This window comes from Pteropus vampyrus, unplaced genomic scaffold (assembly GCF_000151845.1).
Source record: "Pteropus vampyrus isolate Shadow unplaced genomic scaffold, Pvam_2.0 Scaffold319, whole genome shotgun sequence".
Taxonomy (NCBI): domain Eukaryota; kingdom Metazoa; phylum Chordata; class Mammalia; order Chiroptera; family Pteropodidae; genus Pteropus; species Pteropus vampyrus.
The window spans coordinates 37,211-56,419 of NW_011889100.1; the positions used below are offsets into that span (position 1 = coordinate 37,211).

Here is a 19,209-nt window from a genome sequence, read left to right on the forward strand (position 1 = left end):
CCAATCAAACTTAGGCAAAACGGGCAAGTAGTTTCAGTCTGCCACGTGTGCACGTTGGCCGGGACGGGGGTGGGGGGCCCAGGTGCACGTCAGTTTCTCCTTCGGTAACATTTCTTTTGTATATCACGTTCACATCCTTTTTTACTTCTCTCAGTGGCAGGATTCCACAGTGGTTCAGACATCACAAGGAAAGAAGTCATGCTGCCTCCTGCTGGCCACAAGCAGAAAGGAGGAGTTCCTTCCGGCGTGTGACCAGAGGTCACGTCCCTCACGGACATGAGGACTTGTGAAAGGGGAAAGGAAGAGCGGGAATTCTTTTTTTTGCTTAACCTAGACTCAGCTTTAGCTGTCAACAAACCATTTATGCCGAACGCCCTCAACTCCCTCATTCTGTGAGCCCAACCTGAGGCTGATGCATCCGCATGAGCTACAGAAGCAAGATGGCCAGGAGTGAGGAAAGCCCTGGTCAGTGTGCCCTGCTCCCTCTCCCTGAGTGACGGAAGTGGGGGCCTGGGCGCATTCCACATTAAGGGCCCCTGTTCCTTAGAAACTGGGGGCCCCACGCCAGCTTCTCCCCTGAATGGTATCTTTGGTCTTTGCTTCCCTTTCCCCATTCCCAATAAAACACACCAACTGCTTCACAGTATTTCTGGGTTGGGTTTTTCTGTGGGTTTTTTTTTTTTTATTTCAAATACTGAAAAAGTCCCCTGGGCTCTGTGGGGCTCCCCACGCTCACGGCCCCCTCCCCCCACTCACTGCCCTTCTCCCACCGGCAAATGTTCCAAGGACATTTTTTAAATGAATAATTTACATTAATTGCGTTCTCGGCTGGCTCTGCAGAACCAGAGGAGCTGTCTGCATCTGTCATATTTGGATGGACAGCTTCCTTTATCTGACACCAGGGCCCCGGCCACATCCAAGCAAACACGGCACTTTCCCAGAGCTGAACTGGAACCCCCACCTCTAGCTGACTCCATTCCTGCCCCTCACACCGAGCCCACGATGGCCACACAGTTAAGGAAGAGGGCATCAGCGATGTATCCATCAGCTCCAAGCCCTAACTCATGTCCCCCCACATCTCCCACCCCCTCCGCTCAGGCACCACCCCCAGCGCCCCCGGGATCTCACTGAGATTTCTCCCAACAGTTATGTGGAAAAAAGGTAAAACAAGAAAGGTTCAAGGTCTTGGTGCTCAGCCAAGGGGCTCCATGCGCTGGGACACCGACGGGCAGGGGCTTCTGCCTCTCCAGCCCGCGCCCGAGCCACCTCCTGGCCCCTGGCTGCAAAAGCAGGGAGGGGCAGGAGCCGGCACAGGACCCAGGGGCAGCGTCTCAGGATCTGGCGGAGCCCCGGGCAGCATCACTCAACGTGGCCGCTGCGGACGAACACAGAAGAGAAAGAAAACACTGTCAAGTAATAAGGGAAAAAGCCCTCAAGTCCATCCCAGCCTCGATCCCCTGACTCTGCCACACTTAACACTCATTAAGCCACCTGGCACACGCCTCAATCCTACCCACGGGAACTTATTACAGAGAGAGCGAGCGGAGAGAGAGAGAGAGAGAGAGAGAACGAGATTTCCGTCTTAGCCACAAAACAAAATGTTCTCTGCCTTTTTGGAGATACCCATGAAAACAGAGACAGGAAAACAACTTGTCAGACAGGGTCAGAACCGCCGGAGGCTTGCAGGGGTGTAGCTGCCCCCTGGCCGAGAGCAGGCTTGGTTTTGCAGGCTCGGCCACAGCCCTTTGCACAGCAGAGACTGACGGGGGGCGCGCAGCGATGACGTGCTTGCTGGCTGTGCGGACGCCAGGGCCAGACAACGCGCCTGCTGTTGCGAGTGGATTTAATGATCTAGGTTTAATCAAAGCAATTGGGGTTCGGATTTTCAAACGACCCCTCGTTGCCACGGGAGTTATGTGCTTCGTGCAGCGGAAACATGTGGTTAAGTGCAGAATGTAGCTGGCTCCTTGTTTTCTTAGCCTTGAAGATGACCAGGTGGAGAGAGAGCGAGACCAACAGCTTCCTGATTTCCCTATTTCTTCTATCCCTTCCTGAAACCAGTTTCGTTGTGACCTCAGTTTTGAGGATTCAAACTGACCAATAGAGAAAGCGGCTCAGACAGAAAAGAAAAAGTACAAACTTCGAGAAGATCGAAGATGGAGAAAACGTACAAAATTATATATATATTTATATATATAATAACATGACATATCTATGTACAACATGGCCGGGACAGTCGAGGAAACTATACAAGGATGTTCGGCATTTTCCCTCCCCACATGGACTCGACTAAGGAAGACGGCATGAGGAAATGGAGCAGGAAACACAAACGTTATATACAATTACAAGTGACAGTCAAGGAGTTTGGGGGCCGGGAACCCAGGGACTCTGCTCTCTCCGTTCCTTCCTCACCAACTTTTGCCTATCAGTCTGAACGACAGCCTGAGACGCGAACGGCCGGTCGGGAGAGCAGTCCGGACACGTCCCGCCTCCCCCAGCGCACGAGCAAGTTCATCCCTCGTTCATCGCTCATTCGCACTGGGCCAAATGCCTGGCGCACTGGAATCTGAGCGGTGAGAGGGCGAGAGAGGGTTCTGGAATCCTGCCCCCTCGAGCGGCCAGTTCTCAGCCTGACGCTCTCTGTGGGAATCAGCAGTGGCATTCACCAAGATTCGGGCCGTGCTAGTGATAACGAGGTTGATGACGTCGGCCACCTGCAGCCTTTCCCCCGCCTGTTTGAGCATCAGCCCTGCTGCCTCTCCTCAGCACGCAGGTGCTGAGCTCTAGGAAGGCAGAGACGTCTCGGTGCTCCTCTCTCCTCAACCACTTCCCCAGCTTCCTGCAAGGTGAACCATCTCCTGAGGACCTGCTGCGCCAGCCCTGCCATAGCACTTGGCCCCAGAGCCCAACTCAGTTCACCCCTTTTCTTCTCGTCTCCCTCATGATACGCCTGGCATCTGGTTACATCTGGAATGTCGGGCTCCACGTGTGCACGACCGAGCACGTTCCCTCAGGGCCACCGCGGCCTTTTAGCAGCGAAGGCCCAGACTAAAAGCCAGGAAAGCAGGTCAGGGCAGAGGCGAGAAGCTTCCGTGACTAGCTTCTACGAATTTTGTTTCTTGACCCTAAGACCATGATACTTGTGAGGCCCTCTTGCCTGAATGTATAAGCCCAGATCTCCGCTTCCTCTCCCTTTGTGCGGTCTTCAAATGGACCCCTCTGTAGACTCGCCCGTGGATGGCCCTTTTTCACTTTTAGTTTTACAATGAACAGCGGAGTTTTTTGGGTGGCAGTTATAGGATTTTAACATCAAGATCAATCATATCCATTTTCATCTCTATTTTACAGATGAGGAAATAAGAAATCCTGAGAGGTTAAACGACTTGACCAAGGCTACAGATCACTTCTGCCGAGGCTGAGACTAGAACCCAGCTATCTTGGTTCCTAAATCAGTGCTCCTTCCACTATCCCATGATATTTTCGAAATGCCGGGGGACAGAGAGAAGGTGCCCACTTTATGTGAATAATGTTTTCCAATCTTTACATTAAGAGCCAGGGCAAATCGTAAGAGACACTGGCTCAGGGAGGTTAAGAGAGCATTGTAGTTCTAGGCAAGCAAATCAGTTTTTCTCTTTGAGGATTCTCTAAACCTGCCATAATGGAAACATGAAGCGAAAGCAGCCTAAGGGACAAAAACACTTAGAAGCACAGAAAACAGATCTTATTCAACCTACTTTTCCCAATGATGTCAGGCTAGCCTTGGGATACTACACCTATCATATTAGTCCCAAGGCTTAGCCTAACCTGTTTCGGGATATTCTCTTCCAAAAGGAGAAATCACACCTCCCCAGCTTTTCGTACAGAAGAAAAAAAGAGTCTGCGGTCTCATCCAGTCCCAGTCTCCTACTTCTGGGCCCCCACCTGGGCTGCAGCGAGGGTGTGGAAATCTCAGTTTAACCGAAGAAACGAACTCGGGGCCCCTCTTCAACACACAGCACCTTCACAGAGGAACCGCTGGCATTTCTGGCTAGCAAGCTGAGAAGCTCTAACTAGGTGCCCATCCCATCCCTGCCTGTGATACATAAAAGTCCAGTGGGTGAGGAAGGGGGGGACAAGGGGGCCCAGGTTACCCCGCAAGCTTGCTGGTGACGAGCGAGGACTTTCTCTGGGGCAGATCCTGTGGGGTGGGGATGTGGTCACCAGTCACCAGGTTCTTGTCTGGTCCTGCACTTGGCAGCTGCTTATTCTTCATCTTGGCTTTGGCCATGTTGTAGTCTCCTGAGTCAAAGTACTTTTGCTAAGAGACAAGAGGGAGGTGTAGGTGAGTGAGGAGCGCTGGCCTTCCTCAAAAGCGAGGAGACCCACAGCCACTATAAACCCTCTGCCACGCTCAGATCTTCCAAGTCTTCCTCGATTAACCTCACGCACACATAGCCTGGCATTAAGGACATGCACGCGTCTCCTCACACGTGGTCTGACTTTTTCAGGTACGTAAGCAGTTTCCCAGCTAGAGTACAGACTTTTGGAGTTAAGAGACTGCCCCGACATTCTCTGTAGCCTCATCAGTACAGGATGGTTCAACAAAATCACTGACTTTATTCATAAAGGCACACTGAGGACCTACTAGTCTCCGACGGGTGTGGTGCTGGGGAAACAGAAAGGAACCAGACGTACAGAAGGCTCAATCTGGGGCCAGCCTCGCCATCAGCAGGAGACCCACATCCAGCCAATCATCTCAAAACTGAAAACTGTTCTCTCAGACCGTGAATAGAAACCGGGCTTGTTCAGGAGGATGCTGTATTTTTCCTCTGACTCCCACTGCTCCCACACATGTTCCATGGCTGTGACAGCCTGCCCACGCCTGCCTTGCCTACAGCAAGGTAAACTGCAAATCAGCATCACATCATCTGTGACTAAGACTCAATAACTAGGAATCTCCACAGGATCTGTGTCACTCTCCATTTCATCCACGCAGAGGAATACCCTCCAGTTTAACGACTAACAGTCCCTCAGCTTTAGGTACTTCTGGGGACGGAGAAACTTGATCAGGAGCTACATGGCCACGAAGGCAGACTCTCCCTTGGTGAGGAGAATCAAGAAAAAGTAAGTCTCCTGAAGGTGTAAATGGCTAGTGCTAACTTCAAGGGTCTGAAGGAATCTATCCGAGTTGAGGAAATCTGTAGGACAGATGGTTTGATCTTCCCAAATGAGCCACCCCAAAATTTAGCTCTAACCCTAAAAACTGCAGTTCTAAACTCCCACCACTCAAACAGGCAAATGTGGGGATAGTCAGCATTCAAGTCTCCAACATTCTTCCCTCATCCTCCCAACTCTCATACCCAAATGCCCCTACATGAATCCTTAATATCCAATATGGGAAATCAGAAGCTAACTGATACCACAGCAGAGAGTTCCAATAATTTGCCTCTCTCTTTACAGCTTCTAATTCCTTTTCACTGCTGCCCAACAATAAAACTTCCAGGTCAGCATTCAGTAGACCCTCCACAGATCTCATTCTCTTTGGCTCCAAAGAGGATCAGAGATTGTGCCCCATACCCCTTTCTGGAGTCTCTTCATGAGGAAGTCGGAGCCTCCAGGCTTTTGTCCTAGGCTTGGATATTTGGCCTTTAGCTTTGCCTCCTCGGCTCGCTCAGGGAGAATACCTTCTTTCTCCTGCGTGTCCTGGAGGGAATAAATGGGCCAAAACAATTAAAGATTGAGAAGCAACTGTTTCAAATATTTGATAACCTTTATTACTATCAACTTTAGTATGGAGAGCTACCCACTTATAAACATGCTATCTCCACTCTACTCTTAAAGCTATATCTTTGTTCAAATTTCTAAAGCTCAAGATGACTGCATTGTTAGAAGACAAGGTGTTTTTCACACTGCGCCGAGGGAACTACCTCTGTGACCTGCGAGTACTGGGTTAAAGGTAATAACTAAACACAATATTTTTAGTCACAGAGTGAGCCATAGGTCACTCTGCATAGAAGCTAGCAAAGACAAAGAGAGAAAAGAGCTAACCGGGCTTCTGGTGATATACGAGTGGGCAAGTTCCCCGGCTGTCCCTAACATACAGTACAGGTCAAACGCAAAAGCAAAGGAGATGATTCTGCCGAGATATTCCCTCCTTATTCAGAGTCTCAGACAGTCATCTGAGAAGTCCCTCTGTGGAGGACGATAGAGCTGTGTGGCCTTCTCCAAAGATCCCTGCCTTGGTAATGGGCCATTGCTTCAGCATTTCCATAAACACGTGGTAGGAAAGTGATAGGTAAAGAGATGACAATGATATTTTTAATCACGGGGAGATTAAGATAAAGTAGGTTCACTAGTATTTCCCCACAATTTCTGCCAGAAAGTCAACACCTTCCCTAGAGGGGCAGCTGATGTAAATTCGGGGAACGTGCCAAGAGCTCACTGGCTTTGCAGGGGCTGTGGTTGTTGTTACTCTTTCCTTGCTTTTTGTGGGTCCCGCTGTCCTTTTCCTTCCTGACTTTTTAGAAGGACCTAAAGCCAATTTGTGGTTCTTTTTTACTGGAATTACATTCCATTCCCTTGGAAATCTGCCACTGATATAACACCAGTGTATTTCATGGATCCCTGAGCCCAGCACTCAATGTTATAAGTCAAATACGGACCCCAAGAAAAGGTCTATTTGGCCTGTTTTCATGACAGTATTGCGGGTAAACTAAGTCCCACTGCCTTGGAAGTCTGGGGGGAATGGGGTGGCATCTTTCTTGTCACGACTCTCTCGGTGTCTTCTAGGTTTAGCCTCCATTATTTTGTATGGAACCCTAGTCCTCTTCAGTCCCGTGAAGGTGGGCTACGGACCATCCCCAACCGTCAAAATACGTTTCTTGAGAAAGTTGCCGCCTTAAACTAGCCACGATAATATAATTATTCTTCTCCCTTCCCCCCGTGCTAGTCCTTTCTAAACGTCTTTACCTCGACCTGTAACTTTCGGAGGATTTAGGGTGAGGGCCCCCGCTCAGTTGTCGGGTTATTTACCCCTGAAAACCGAGAACGCACAACGCATCCCGGGACCACCAGCCCCCTTTCATTCACCCAGTCTTTCCAAACACCCGCCCCCGCCCAGGCTCGGCCAATTATAGCACAGCTTCCCGGCGTTGAGCGGTAGGCCGATTGGCCAATCAAGGAGGGTACCGCACTGACTGACAATAGACCCAACCAACCGGCACCAAAGCAGCAAGCCGCGTTGAGGCTCACCCCGCGTGACGCAACGAGTGGCCAACCCCTGCAGAGCTTGGGACCATGGCGACCAATCCGCACGGGTGGGAGACCGTCTCCCGCCCCATCACGGTCGCCCCCGACTCGCCCGCCCGCACCCCCTCCATTTCACCTGCTTCTCCTCGCCGGTCTCCTCCGCAGGGTTCTCCTCTTCTTGTTTCTGGGACATGGCGGGACGGGGGCTGTGGAGTGTAGGGGGCCCGGGAAGTCAACCGGAGAAGGGAAGGGGGAGGGGAAACGGGGACAACCTGCGCTGCTCCTTCGGCTCCTGTCACTAGGGTTGCTCAGTCAAAATGGCGGCCCTTGCCTGTGACGTTGCGACCGCCCCTTCTTTTGGGAGCCAATAGAAACGGGGTAGATGGGGCAATGACGTAACGACCTACCAATAGCCGCTGGCTAAAGGTGGGTTTTATGAGGGCGACGGGCAAGCCGAAACACCAATCCGGAAAGAGAGTGAGCCACAAGGGCCAATTGGAAGCCCGTGGGGGATGTTAGGGGGCGGAGCTGCTAGCTTGGGCGTTTTTTCTCTTTTGGTGGGATCAGACTTTAGCTTTAGTGCCCCGCGGCCGCGAGGCTTTCCGGACAGCCAAAGGATATAAACCTTTTATTTTCAGGTGGAGAGGATTAAGCTTTAAGCAGAAAACTAAGCCTTAACAGAAAACTATTGAGCTGCAGAAAATAATTCGGAGGTCAGAGTGGACTTTAAAGTGGTACTTAACACGACTTCCATGTGGCACTTGGTGTGTGGCACGGAGAGGCTGATCCCGACCCCGAGACGGCTTGTGGAGCTCAAATGGCTCACGTTCCATGATTTAACTCTTATGTACAGTTTTATACTTGCTCAGGGTCGTCCATGGACTAAGCTCCTTGAAACAGAGCGCAGTTCTAGGTACATGGTAAGATAACTGTAAGTAAATACAGTTATCACTAGTTCAACTATCCTGAGTCACAGTTCAGCAATATTTCTTGAGAGACTGTAGATGGTTACATATAGTAAGGCAGTCTCTGCCCTTAGAAAGCTTAGTTTAGTGGGCGTGTGGGGAGGGTTTCCACAGAGTGCCAGGTGGACCCTAAATCCCCAAGATTAAAAAAATAGATCCATCTTCCTGGACTGTTAGTCATGTCATTTTTATATTAAAAATGAACATTAGTTTAATACTAATAAACTGCAAATTTTATTAAGTTTTAATTTTGCAGGCAGTTTTTTGTGACAGCCTTGGCTATCTTAATCTTTTTTGTATAATTAGGTGCACTTTTAATGGAAAAGTGAGACTACATGGCAAAATCTGGTACGCACTGAAATAAAAGTGTTGATAAAATGCTACGTAGGTTCAAAGGAAGGCTCAAAGTCAGTTTAGGGGGAAAAAAGACTTTGTGATGGAAGTGGTATTTATTTCAAATGCCTTTATTTATTTCAAATAGCTTTAAAGAAAGGAGTTTGTCAGGTAAAGATGAAGGAAGGAAAGGTATTCCAGGTGATGGGCACAGTACAACGACGAGAATATGCGGGGCTTTGAATGCCAGGATAAGAAACTTGTGAATAAATTAGTAATTAAGGTTTTAGGCCAGAGAGTGGCAGATCAGAACTGCTCTTTAGGACGATTAGTTTGGTGGTAATGAACAAAAATAATTCAGAATTGCAAGCAGAAAGATACTAGACCGGAGGCGGGCAGGCTATCCAGGAATCCACTGCAATACTCTAGGTGGGAAATAATTAGGACTTAAACTAGAAATGTGGTAGTTTAGAAAACGGTGAACCTGGTTGAGTGAGTGTGGTAGTGGAATCTACTAGGTTAGCAGCTGATGATAGAGAATGAGAAGGCCATGTGCCTCAGGGCGACTATTTAAATAATAAATTCAGGATGAGGAGTCGTTTGGGGAATGGAATTAGAAGCAGACAGAAAAAGAGGTGTTTGATTTTGGAAACTGCCTTTTAAAAGCCCGTGAGCCATTTGCTGGAGATGCCCAGGCAATGAAGACTTGGGATAAATGACCTCTGAGATATCCTCCATATATGAAATGGTGGGGTTCTAGGAAATGTAGAAATGTTGTTTGGGAGAAAAGTAGACACTAACTATGAATAAAATATGGGCTTCTTCACCTACGTATTAGTGAAGTTGTGGATGTAGATAGCATCACCAAAGGAGAAGGTAGAAAAAAGATGTCCCAAGACAGTAACGTGGGGAGAAGTTGGCAAGGGACACAGAGATAATGATCAGAGTGGTAAAGAGAAGAACCAGGAGAGAGTGACAGAGAAGTTAAAGATGGAGGGGACGAAAGCTAATTGCAAGTGTTTACAAAGCAAAGAAAGAAATCAGGGCAATGAACTGAAGAGGAAGCAGCAAAGGATTTTATTTTCCGGATGGTAGGCAAGGCTCAAGCTTGTTTTCAGAAAAGGCAGCAGGGACAAGTCTATGGCCATGCCACCCTGAACGTGCCGGATCTCGTCTGATCTCGGAAGCTAAGCAGGGTCGGACCTGGTTAGTACTTGGATGGGAGACCACCGAGGAATACCAGGTGCTGCAAGGCCTTTAAAAAAAGGCGGGGGGTGGGGGGCAGAGGGCGGGGTTAACTGAGAGACAAACTAAAATCGTAATCTGCTTTAAGGAGGAGATAATGAAAGAAGGTCTCAGGAGATCAATCGATCAAGAGGGAGAGGGGCAGACAGGTTGGCCTTGGCGATGCTAAAGGAAGAGTGGGAAGGGACTGTGCAGGCTAAACATTTAAGGAAGTCGCAATATCATGGCGTTGCTCTCCTCCTCCTCTTCCTCTTCCCCTTCCCCTTCCCTATCCTTCTTCTTCTTGTGCCTTGTTTTCCTGAGGTCTATCTTTTGAGAATATAAAGGATAATTGGATGAGATAGAGGGCCCTAGGAAAAATGAGTGCAAAAACAGCACCATAGAACATAGCAGGAAAGTTCCACCTGAGATTAGATAAATATGAGTTTGTGGCAGTCCCAGTGAGCATGGCTCTGTGACTTCGGTCAGGAACTCCTGGCTGCCTTGGAATGGAGAGAACAGCCAGCCAGAGTTAACTAGGGCAGAGGACTCATCAAGGAGCAGAGGAGGGAGGACGACTGGCACGCGGGCCTGTCGGAGTAGCCGACCACATCACCCGGGCCCGCCGGGGTAGCCGACCACATCACCCGGGCCTGTTGGAGTAGCCGACTACATCGCTCAGGCTCTTCAGGAAAGACGGAATGAGCCGGATGAACTGGGAGGATAGGAAAGAATTGACAAACTGGTCCTGAGACAGACGAAGCTCAGATTCGAGGGGAGGACGGAAGAGGCGGAAGAGGAGGAGGCTGCTGTGAGAGCAAAATTTCAGTCTGGATGTTGGAAGGTGGAGAAATGGTAGGTTATGATAAGCTGTAGCCTAGGCTAATTATAATTGGTGGCAGATATGGCATGGTGATAAAAGTCACTGATGTTGATGTAATCAAGGTAATGTGAAGTCATAGATGTCGATGTCTCAGAGCGTAATGATAGGGAAGGAGGTCAGGGCAGGGTGACTGTGACCCATATATTGAGAATGAGCTGTAGGTCTCTAACATATTTGTGCCTTACACTATTAGGTAATGTATGACACTTACCACATGTGTAAGTGTTTACAAGATCATTTCTGGCTGAGCCGGTCGAGGAATGTTTCAGATGAGGCCGTGCCTATGCTGGGGCTGCGAGGGTGCACAGGGAGGTTGGAAGTTGGCAGGGGAGGGGGGAAGGGTGGACAGTTTAAAGGAGCACGCTACCTTATAAAAGGTCAGAGGGTGGCTGCATGGCTGAGGACAATGGAGATGGGAGACAGAAACTGGCAAGAGTAATAATGACGTCCCAGAGGAAGCAAGATCCCACTGGCCCAGCAAGGCTCCTCTTGCATCCAGCAACCTTACCTGAGCACTCATTACGCGCTAGGTGTCGTGCTGGGCACTGTGGGTGCGAAGATGAAGGACAGTCTCTGTCTTCACGTTCAGAGATGAGTGAGGAGATAAGAGAGAAGGACAGTTTACACTGGAGCATCATGTTAAGGGCACTTCCTGGAGGAAATGACATTTGAAGGAAGTGTGGGAATGTTCAAGGTAAAAAAGAGGGTGGAGAAACCCTTTTCAGGTAGAAGGAACCTCCTGTGAAAAGACAGAGAACCATAGGAAACTCCATGTACTAGGTCCTTGGTTAGCAGACTTAGTTGATTAAAAGTTCCTAGGGCACTTTATAAAAATGCAGATTTCCTGAGCCCTGTCTCCCCCCACATGAATCAGTATCTCTGAACTGGGGCCTGGAAATCTGTATTTTTGAAAAACTCCCTCAGGAGACACTGCAAATAAGGCCGATCTGGGAACCTGTGTGGAGCAGCCAGACGAGACACAGTTCAGGCTGCTGGGGTCCTGAGGAGACTTACGAGTCATGCTGAAGTGTTGGGGATTTTGTGAAGACGAAGGGGGAACCTCTGATTTCAGGCAGGGAAATGGTATTGTTAGATATGGGATTTGGGAAGATTTCACTGGGGAAGCCATGTGGAGGTTGGACTGGAGACAAGCGGGAGACCAGCTGGATCTCTGTGATTGTGGAGGTCCAGGCGAGACTCGGGAGGCCTAGTCAGAGGCAGAGGCCATGAGAATGGAGAGGAGAGGGAGAGAGAAATAATAATGGATGTGGGGAATAAAGGTGAAGGGAGGAGCAAGGATGAATCCCAAAGTCCTGAGTGAAGGGTGGTACCATTTGCAGAAAAGCAGACTCAGGGACAAGAGCAGATTGGACGGGGGGAAGTAAAGATAGAAGAGGCCTTGAACTTCTTACATATTTATTCCTTGTCGTAGCACTTTTCTCTTGCTTGTGTCTGAACTTTTCAGGGTAGAACTTCAATCTTTTGGGTATGAGATGAGATATCTGGGAATAACAATGTATGTACGATTCATCGGTGCTTAAGCAACAATCCATGGAAGAATGGCCATAAAAAAATCGAGACTGGAGAAATATCTGGGTTTGAGACACATGCCATTAGCACCCCCTGATGGGCCACACTGAGAATACCAGTAAATAACCAAGCTCTATTCTCGCCTTGCGTCCTTTACAAATTTATACTCTAAGACTGGCCTGAAGTGTAGCCTAGGGAAAGTAGCTAAGTGACAGAACAATACAGTACTAAAGACAATTTTCAAAAAAGTAAAACCATAACTCATACAAACTCTGAGGGAACTAGTACGATGTCGAACTGGTTCGAAAGAGAGTCTGAAGGCAGACGCGTGTGCACGCGTTTGAGAATGCCGGGATGGATTCACGAAGACGCGAAGCTTGTCAGTATCTACAGGGCGTAAAGGGGAATGTTTAGATCATCTTCTCACTGGACAAAATTCACATGTCTCTCCAGGTGTAAGAATCATTAACAATGCCATTACTTCTCTCAATTTACGAACCGTGAAATAGTTCAAAGACAACAAAAGGCCCAGATCAGATAACTTCGAAGACTCTTCTAAACAATACCCAATAATGTTTCTGCTCATTTCAAAGTTTTTTATAGTTTTTGTTCTGAGAACAGGAAAGCCTCTCTTTCCATAAATATCTCACCTCTGCTTTCCACTGCATTGAAGTTCTGGTTAAAGTGCAAATATTTCCCCAAAGCTACCGAATCAATATTATCGTTTGCTATTTTAAACTTGGATTAAGAAATCAGATCACCTTTAATTAATAGCTACGCTGTGAAATATTGGTCCAGTGAAGGCCTTAGAAAAATCACAGAAAGGAAGAAAGTTTATGTGGCATCTATTATGTGTCAGTCACTGATAGCTTACTTTTTGTTGTAGTATTTGTATTTTAAAAGTACCCAAAAGGGGGCAATTTTCATCTCAAAGAATGGACCACTAATGAAATTTAATGTGCCACCCAAAGACGTGTGAGGGAGAGTCGGAGCAGAGGACTTCCGATCTTAAAATCATGTCGGCGGGACGGGGTAGGGGTGCGAGGTGGGAGGCTGGAGCAGGGGGAGCGGAGGGGACACGCCTAGGGAGACTGTCACTGTTGGTTTCCCAGGCAGCCGACCGGGCAGCCAGGTTCTTTCTGTTCAAATGTCTACTTGCTCTCCCTCCCCTCCGCGTGCCCTTCCCTCCCTCTTCCTCCTCTTTCTTTTCCAGATTTGTCTCCTTCCCAACTCTTTTCCTTTTCATTTCAGGCTTCTAAGATGTGCTTCCCTCAGATATTCCCCCATCTAAGCTTTTTCCACTTACCTGAAAAATCCTGTTAAGGTAAAACTGGTCAGTGTCCATTGACGTCAGGAGAGCGGCTCCCCTTGGAGGGTGGCGACCGGAAAGGATCACAGGGGGTTCTGAGTGCCAGCAACAGTGACAGTGACGTTTGGTTCCTTAATCTTGCTGCCAGTTACATGGGTGTGTTCAGTCTGTGAAAACTGAGCTGTCCACTGGTGATATGCGCACTTTTCTGTATGTATATTTCAATAAAAGGCTTAAGCTAAATAAACACCCCTCCCATCCCCATTTAAGTTTTACCTGCGTCACGGAAATGAGTGGATAATAAAAGGAGGTATAAAAGACTATAGAAAATTATCTTCGTATTTTTGCCCAGAATCTCAACCACCACTAATTTTCCGAGTCTCATGACTCCAGTTTTGGCTTATTGACAAGAGCCAGAGTGACTATAGGAACGGAAGGACACAGAAGAAGGAGACATAATAACTTAGACTGGCAGAACTTGGTAACCAGTTGAACGTATGACTCAATTTGGACAGTCATGTGGGGAAAGAAAATGGAAACTATTAGTCAAATCAGGTTTGGGCAATTATGGTGAAAATATATTACGAATGTGTTTAAGAGAGTAAATATCTAAAAGATGAATAAGTTCTTTTGGAAAACACTTTCTGCTATAAGCTAAGACATTTCTAACTCCAAGCTCCGCTTGTTGTCAGTGCATCTTTAGACACAGCAAGAAGGCAAGCGTAGCTAGAGCCAGAATCAGGGAGGCATGGGCCAGGATCAGATCGCTTTGGGCTTTCGCAGGCATGGTAAGGGCTTTGGGGTTCATTTTGTGTGTGAGGGGCAGCTATCAGGTGGTGTCAAGCAGGGAGTAACACAGGTTGGTCTGACTCTTAAACTCATCACTGTGGCCACTCTGTGTGGGGCCAAAGTGGCAGCAGCAGCTGGAAACTAATGGGGCTTTTATAACAGTTCAAGGAAGAGAGGAGAGTGGCTTGGATTGGCGGTGGCGGTAGCTGTAGAGAAGGCTGAAAATGGCTGGGTGTAGAATCTATTTTGAGAGTGCAACCAACCCACAGAATCTGCTGTCGTGAGAATAAAGGATAATGTCAGAGTTTCCGCCCTGAGCCAGTGGGTGAACGATGGCACCGTTTACTGATATGGAGACACCTGAAGTAGGAGGTTTAGGAAATACAGATTTTGTTTTGGGCACATTGTATTCTATACAGAATCATTTAAAATGGTTACCAGGTCTATCAGCTGGTGGATAAATAAAAATGTGATATATCCATACAGTGGAATATTATTTGGCAATAAAAATAAATGAAGCACTGATAAATACGATGACATAGACGAGCCTTGAAAACATGCCAAGTGAAAGAAGCAGTCACAAAAGGCACATATTGCGTGAAATTTATACAAAATGTCCAGAAGAGGCAAATCTATAGAGACAGTAGATCGGCATTTGCCTGGGGCTAGGAGAAATGGGGAATGAATGCTAGTGGGTATGGATGGGCTTTTTGTTCCCTAGGATGATGAAATGTTCTAAAATGGATGGTGGTGACAGCGCCAGGCTGTAAATATACTAAAAACCACTGAATTATTCACTTTAAATGGATATGTGGCGTGAGAATTATATCTCAATAAAGCCATTATCAAATTATAGTAATCAAAACATTGCGAAGCTGTTTTAATAAAGGGTTTTAACCTAGTAAAAATAAAAGGAAAATGCAATGGTCAAGCATGCTAGTCCTCTGTTAATCAAAGGAAAACTGCCTGTTCAGACTGTCCACACGCCACTACACACCTAGAACAGTGTTTGCTGATAGCAAGCAAAGTGTTTCTGAGTAATAACAGCTCCTCAGTTGCTGGATGCCCATAAAGCAGTCTTGTTTAACTCTTTTTTTAGGATAGGATTGTGTTTAGCTTAATATATACTGCCACCAGTTTTCCAAAGTATGGAAATCTGATCCTTGAGAATCTGATGCAAGCTATGTTTCTTCTCTCCCCAAAACTCACATATGCACATGCAAAAGTATGTGCAAAAATATCGTATATATTTTCAGGTGTAGAGGCTCTCTGAAGCCTACCCAAGAAGTCCAGTTTCTATAAATTAAAGCATTGGTACAGGGATTAACAGTGGCTTTCGTTTATTCGTTTTTGTGCTCAGCAGGGTCATGTGCCCAAATTCGTGAATTGACAATTTAGAAAACCTGTCGTGTGGCTGGGGGGTGTGGGGGTGTAAGTGGGTACAAACACACTTTGGAAAACTGGTGGCACGATGTACTGAAGCTGAGCATAATCCAAACCCTGTGGCCCAGCAGCTCCGCTCCCAGTGTACGTATCCAATGGAAATGCATTCTACATCCAACAGAACACATGTGCATAAGCAGCTCTGCTTATAGTGCCTCAAGCTAGAACCCAAATGTTCAAAGTAAAATAAATGATCACAAAAAATATTGTATGATTTCATTTGTATTATTGTATGATTAATATTGTATTAATCATACAATATTATTGTATGATTAATATTGTATTAATCATACAATATTATTAGTAAGCAAAACTAATCTATTGTTTTAAAGTCAAGATTGTGGTTACTTTTAACGGGGGAGACAGTGACACTGAGGTATGAAGGGGGCTTTGGGGGAGCGGTAATGATCTGTTTCTTGACCTGGGTGCCGGTTACATGGGAAGGCTCACTATTCATTATTGAGGTGCACGTTTTCGTTTACTCTGATCTATGTACTTTCTCTAGTTATGTTATGGTTCCATAAAAAGTTTAAAATGAAAAGGTAATATGAAGAGTAAGACGGAGCGGAAGAGGAAAAGACTGAATTAAAAGGAGTCATCTAATTTTTAAAATGTCTCGTATTCCCTTGAGCATTTTAAAATAAAAATATTTGTTCGGTCTTTTAAAGGTTCATAACGTTCTTAAGAATCCAGTCAGCCATTCTGTTACCTTCTCTAGCCTTCCCGTCTTTGATCATGACCATCTCTTCCTTCCTGTTCCCAGACAGAAATCTAATTTAGTTTAATATGTCGGTTTAACCTAAGCTGTCTGAGACCTTTTTGGCCTCCACCTGGGAGTTCAAGAAAAGCTGTGGTGACAAAGCTGAGGGTAGGGAGTGGGGGTGGGGGTGGGGGAAGCTTTGGCTTATTATTATTATTGTTGTTGTTGTCGTCGTCGTTGTTAACCCACAAATATTTTGAGGTATTATGGCTTTAAATGTCCAGAAATCTTTGAAGAAGTATTCATCTTTAGACTGGGGCAGAGCTGCGGTGGGGAATTTCAACATCTCTGAAATGCAAGAAAAACTTTGGCTTTGAATTTTTTCCCACCAAACCAGGCCTATCTATGTGGCAGAAACATGAGAATTTGGTCAAGAAACCCTTCTGAAGGGGTAGAAGCCCCTAGATTCCTGGCTGAGTTTCTAAAGTAAGTTCAGATAAAATGTGTTGTTATACTTACAGCAGTTCAATTTGGTTGGGAAAAAGTGATGGTTAGATGATTGATACTCAGGAAAAAAATTTAAAAAAAAGGAAAACTAACGGTAGTGAGTTGGGCTGCCAGAAAAAGGAGATTTCTGGCAGGAAGTGACCCTCACTTTGCCTGACTTGCTGCTTTCTGGAAGAGAGGGCTCCCTTCCTCACTTATCGACGAGAAGTCATATCTGGTCTGTCTCTTTCCAAGTTACATAGACACCTGGACAACAGTGAGGAGAAAAGACAGACCAAGGCCTTGAGAAGCATGGGGCACATAGGAATGAAGATCCATGCAATGTGGAATAGATAATAGGAAGATATAAGAAACTACTTATCTACCTCATTTCAGCAGTAAAACAATTTTCTTCTTTAGAGAATGAAACACACTTTCAGAAATCATACAAATATACGTTTATGGGCATTTTAGCTGTGTAGAAAAGGGGAAAAACACATTTTAAAAAAATCAGAATCCTTACAGTTTTATTAAAATTTGATGTCAGAAAACATGCATGCAAGAAGAGTAGAATGGAATATTTAAAGTACTGTTAAAATACCCCAAAAGCAAAAATAACCCATCGACCTAGAATTCTATATCCAGTGAGATCATCCTTTAAAAGGATAAGTAAAGACTTTCTCAGACTAACCCTGAGGGAATGTATGTCCAGCAGACTTGCCCTGTAAGAAATGTTAAGTTATTCAAGAAGAAAAAAGAATATGTCAGAAATTCAGTTTTATATAAAGAAAAACAGAGGAGGAATAAATGAAGGTAAACAAATAGAGTTCATTTGCTAGTTTCAAAAAAAAACCCCTTTTCGTCTACAACTTGAATATAAGTCGTCTCTTAGAATGGTATCTTTTGGAAACCTAGAGATATACGAAAAGCACACACATTCGTGAAATTCTAACACGTAACAAGTTATTCCGCACATATTGTTTCCTCTGCCTGGAATTGCCTCAGCTCTCTCTTCTCAACCTAAAAAGATTCGTTAAAACTAAGTTTAAATGGAAGCAAGAAATGTGGTTAAAAGGATGCTTTTGAACTGGGCACTGTGTCCTCTTAGGCGAGCCTCACTACCTGAGTTTTCTGTAAAATAACCTTATAGTGTTGTGAGGAATAAATGAGATAATGTACAGAGCAGTTAGCATTGAACCTCACGAGAAAGGCGGTCAATATGAAAGCTACTGTAAACAACTCCTCTAAGTCTTCCCTGACGTTCCCAGGAAGAATGTTACTCTTCTTTGTGCTTCCACATATTAAGCTTATACTTCTACTTGAGCATAAATACGTTTTCGCAAAGCGATAACGTAAATGAGTTTGGGCTGAAATTGTATCTCATACAACTTTTTATTAGCACCTAGCAAGTGCCAGTTAATTTGTTAAGTATTCAATAATTTTTGGATGAATGAATTATGGGCAATAAAATATGAAGCCGTGTTCTCAGTTTTTAACATGCAAGCCCTGTGTTTAAAATGCAAGTTCCTGCGGGGAAGGGGTAAGGGGGTGAAAAAGGGGAAGGGCTGAAGAAGTACAAAATGGTAGTTACAAAATAGTGGCGGGATGTAAAGTGCAGCATAAGGAACAGTCAATAATATTGTAATAACTATGTATGGTGCCACGCGGGTACTAGATTTAGTGGGGTGATCACTTTGTAAATTGTGTGCCTAATCACTATGTTGTACACCTGAAACTAATATGATACTGCATGCCAACTGTAAATGAAAAAATTAAAAAATATTTTTTAAAAAATGTAGGTTCCTGAGCCCCCAATCCCAGAGGTTGTTTTACTAAGAACCTGCATTTTGGCAAGTACCCCCCTCCTTACTCCCCCAGAATAGGTTGTTTTGGTGCAGTGGTCTTTGCACCACAGTTTGAGAAACATTTTATAAAGGATGAATTATGGGAACAACGTTTTGTCTGAGGTAAAAATAACAGGGAAGTCTAAACAGTCCTAGTAACTACATTTCTTATTGTCTCTTGTGCTGTAGATGTTTTATAGGGAAGAATAAGCTAATTATAAGCACAACAATCTTCACATGGTAACTGTTATAGTTAGGCATGTCATCCACCATTTGGAACTGAAGACTTTCAGCTCTTAGATGTTTCAGGTGTCACTTACAAGTAACCATTAATAGGACAGAACATACTTTCTTTTCATGGTAATAATGGTATAATTGGCTAACTTATTTTGACACAGACGGAGACACTATCTGGATTTTACATCAGCCTTGATGTACCCCATTCCCTAGTCTATATATGTGATAATTGTTTGTTG

The 19,209-nt window shown here is 45.7% G+C and overlaps 1 protein-coding gene and 1 pseudogene across 1 annotated transcript; one reads left to right on the top strand and one right to left on the bottom strand.

The window, feature by feature from the left end:
- Positions 1 to 646: 646 nt before the first annotated feature.
- On the bottom strand, positions 647 to 7,596 carry ENSA (endosulfine alpha). The gene is made up of 4 exons (XM_011377621.2): positions 7,364 to 7,596; positions 5,557 to 5,682; positions 4,131 to 4,297; positions 647 to 1,375 (listed from the first exon to the last, which is right to left on the bottom strand). The coding sequence occupies exons 1-4, from the start codon at positions 7,418 to 7,420 to the stop codon at positions 1,360 to 1,362; spliced, it is 366 nt and encodes a 121-aa protein (XP_011375923.1). The 5' UTR covers positions 7,421 to 7,596; the 3' UTR covers positions 647 to 1,359.
- A 2,065-nt stretch (positions 7,597 to 9,661) lies between these two features.
- Positions 9,662 to 9,780, top strand: LOC111730548 (annotated as a pseudogene).
- The last annotated feature ends 9,429 nt before the right edge of the window (positions 9,781 to 19,209 follow it).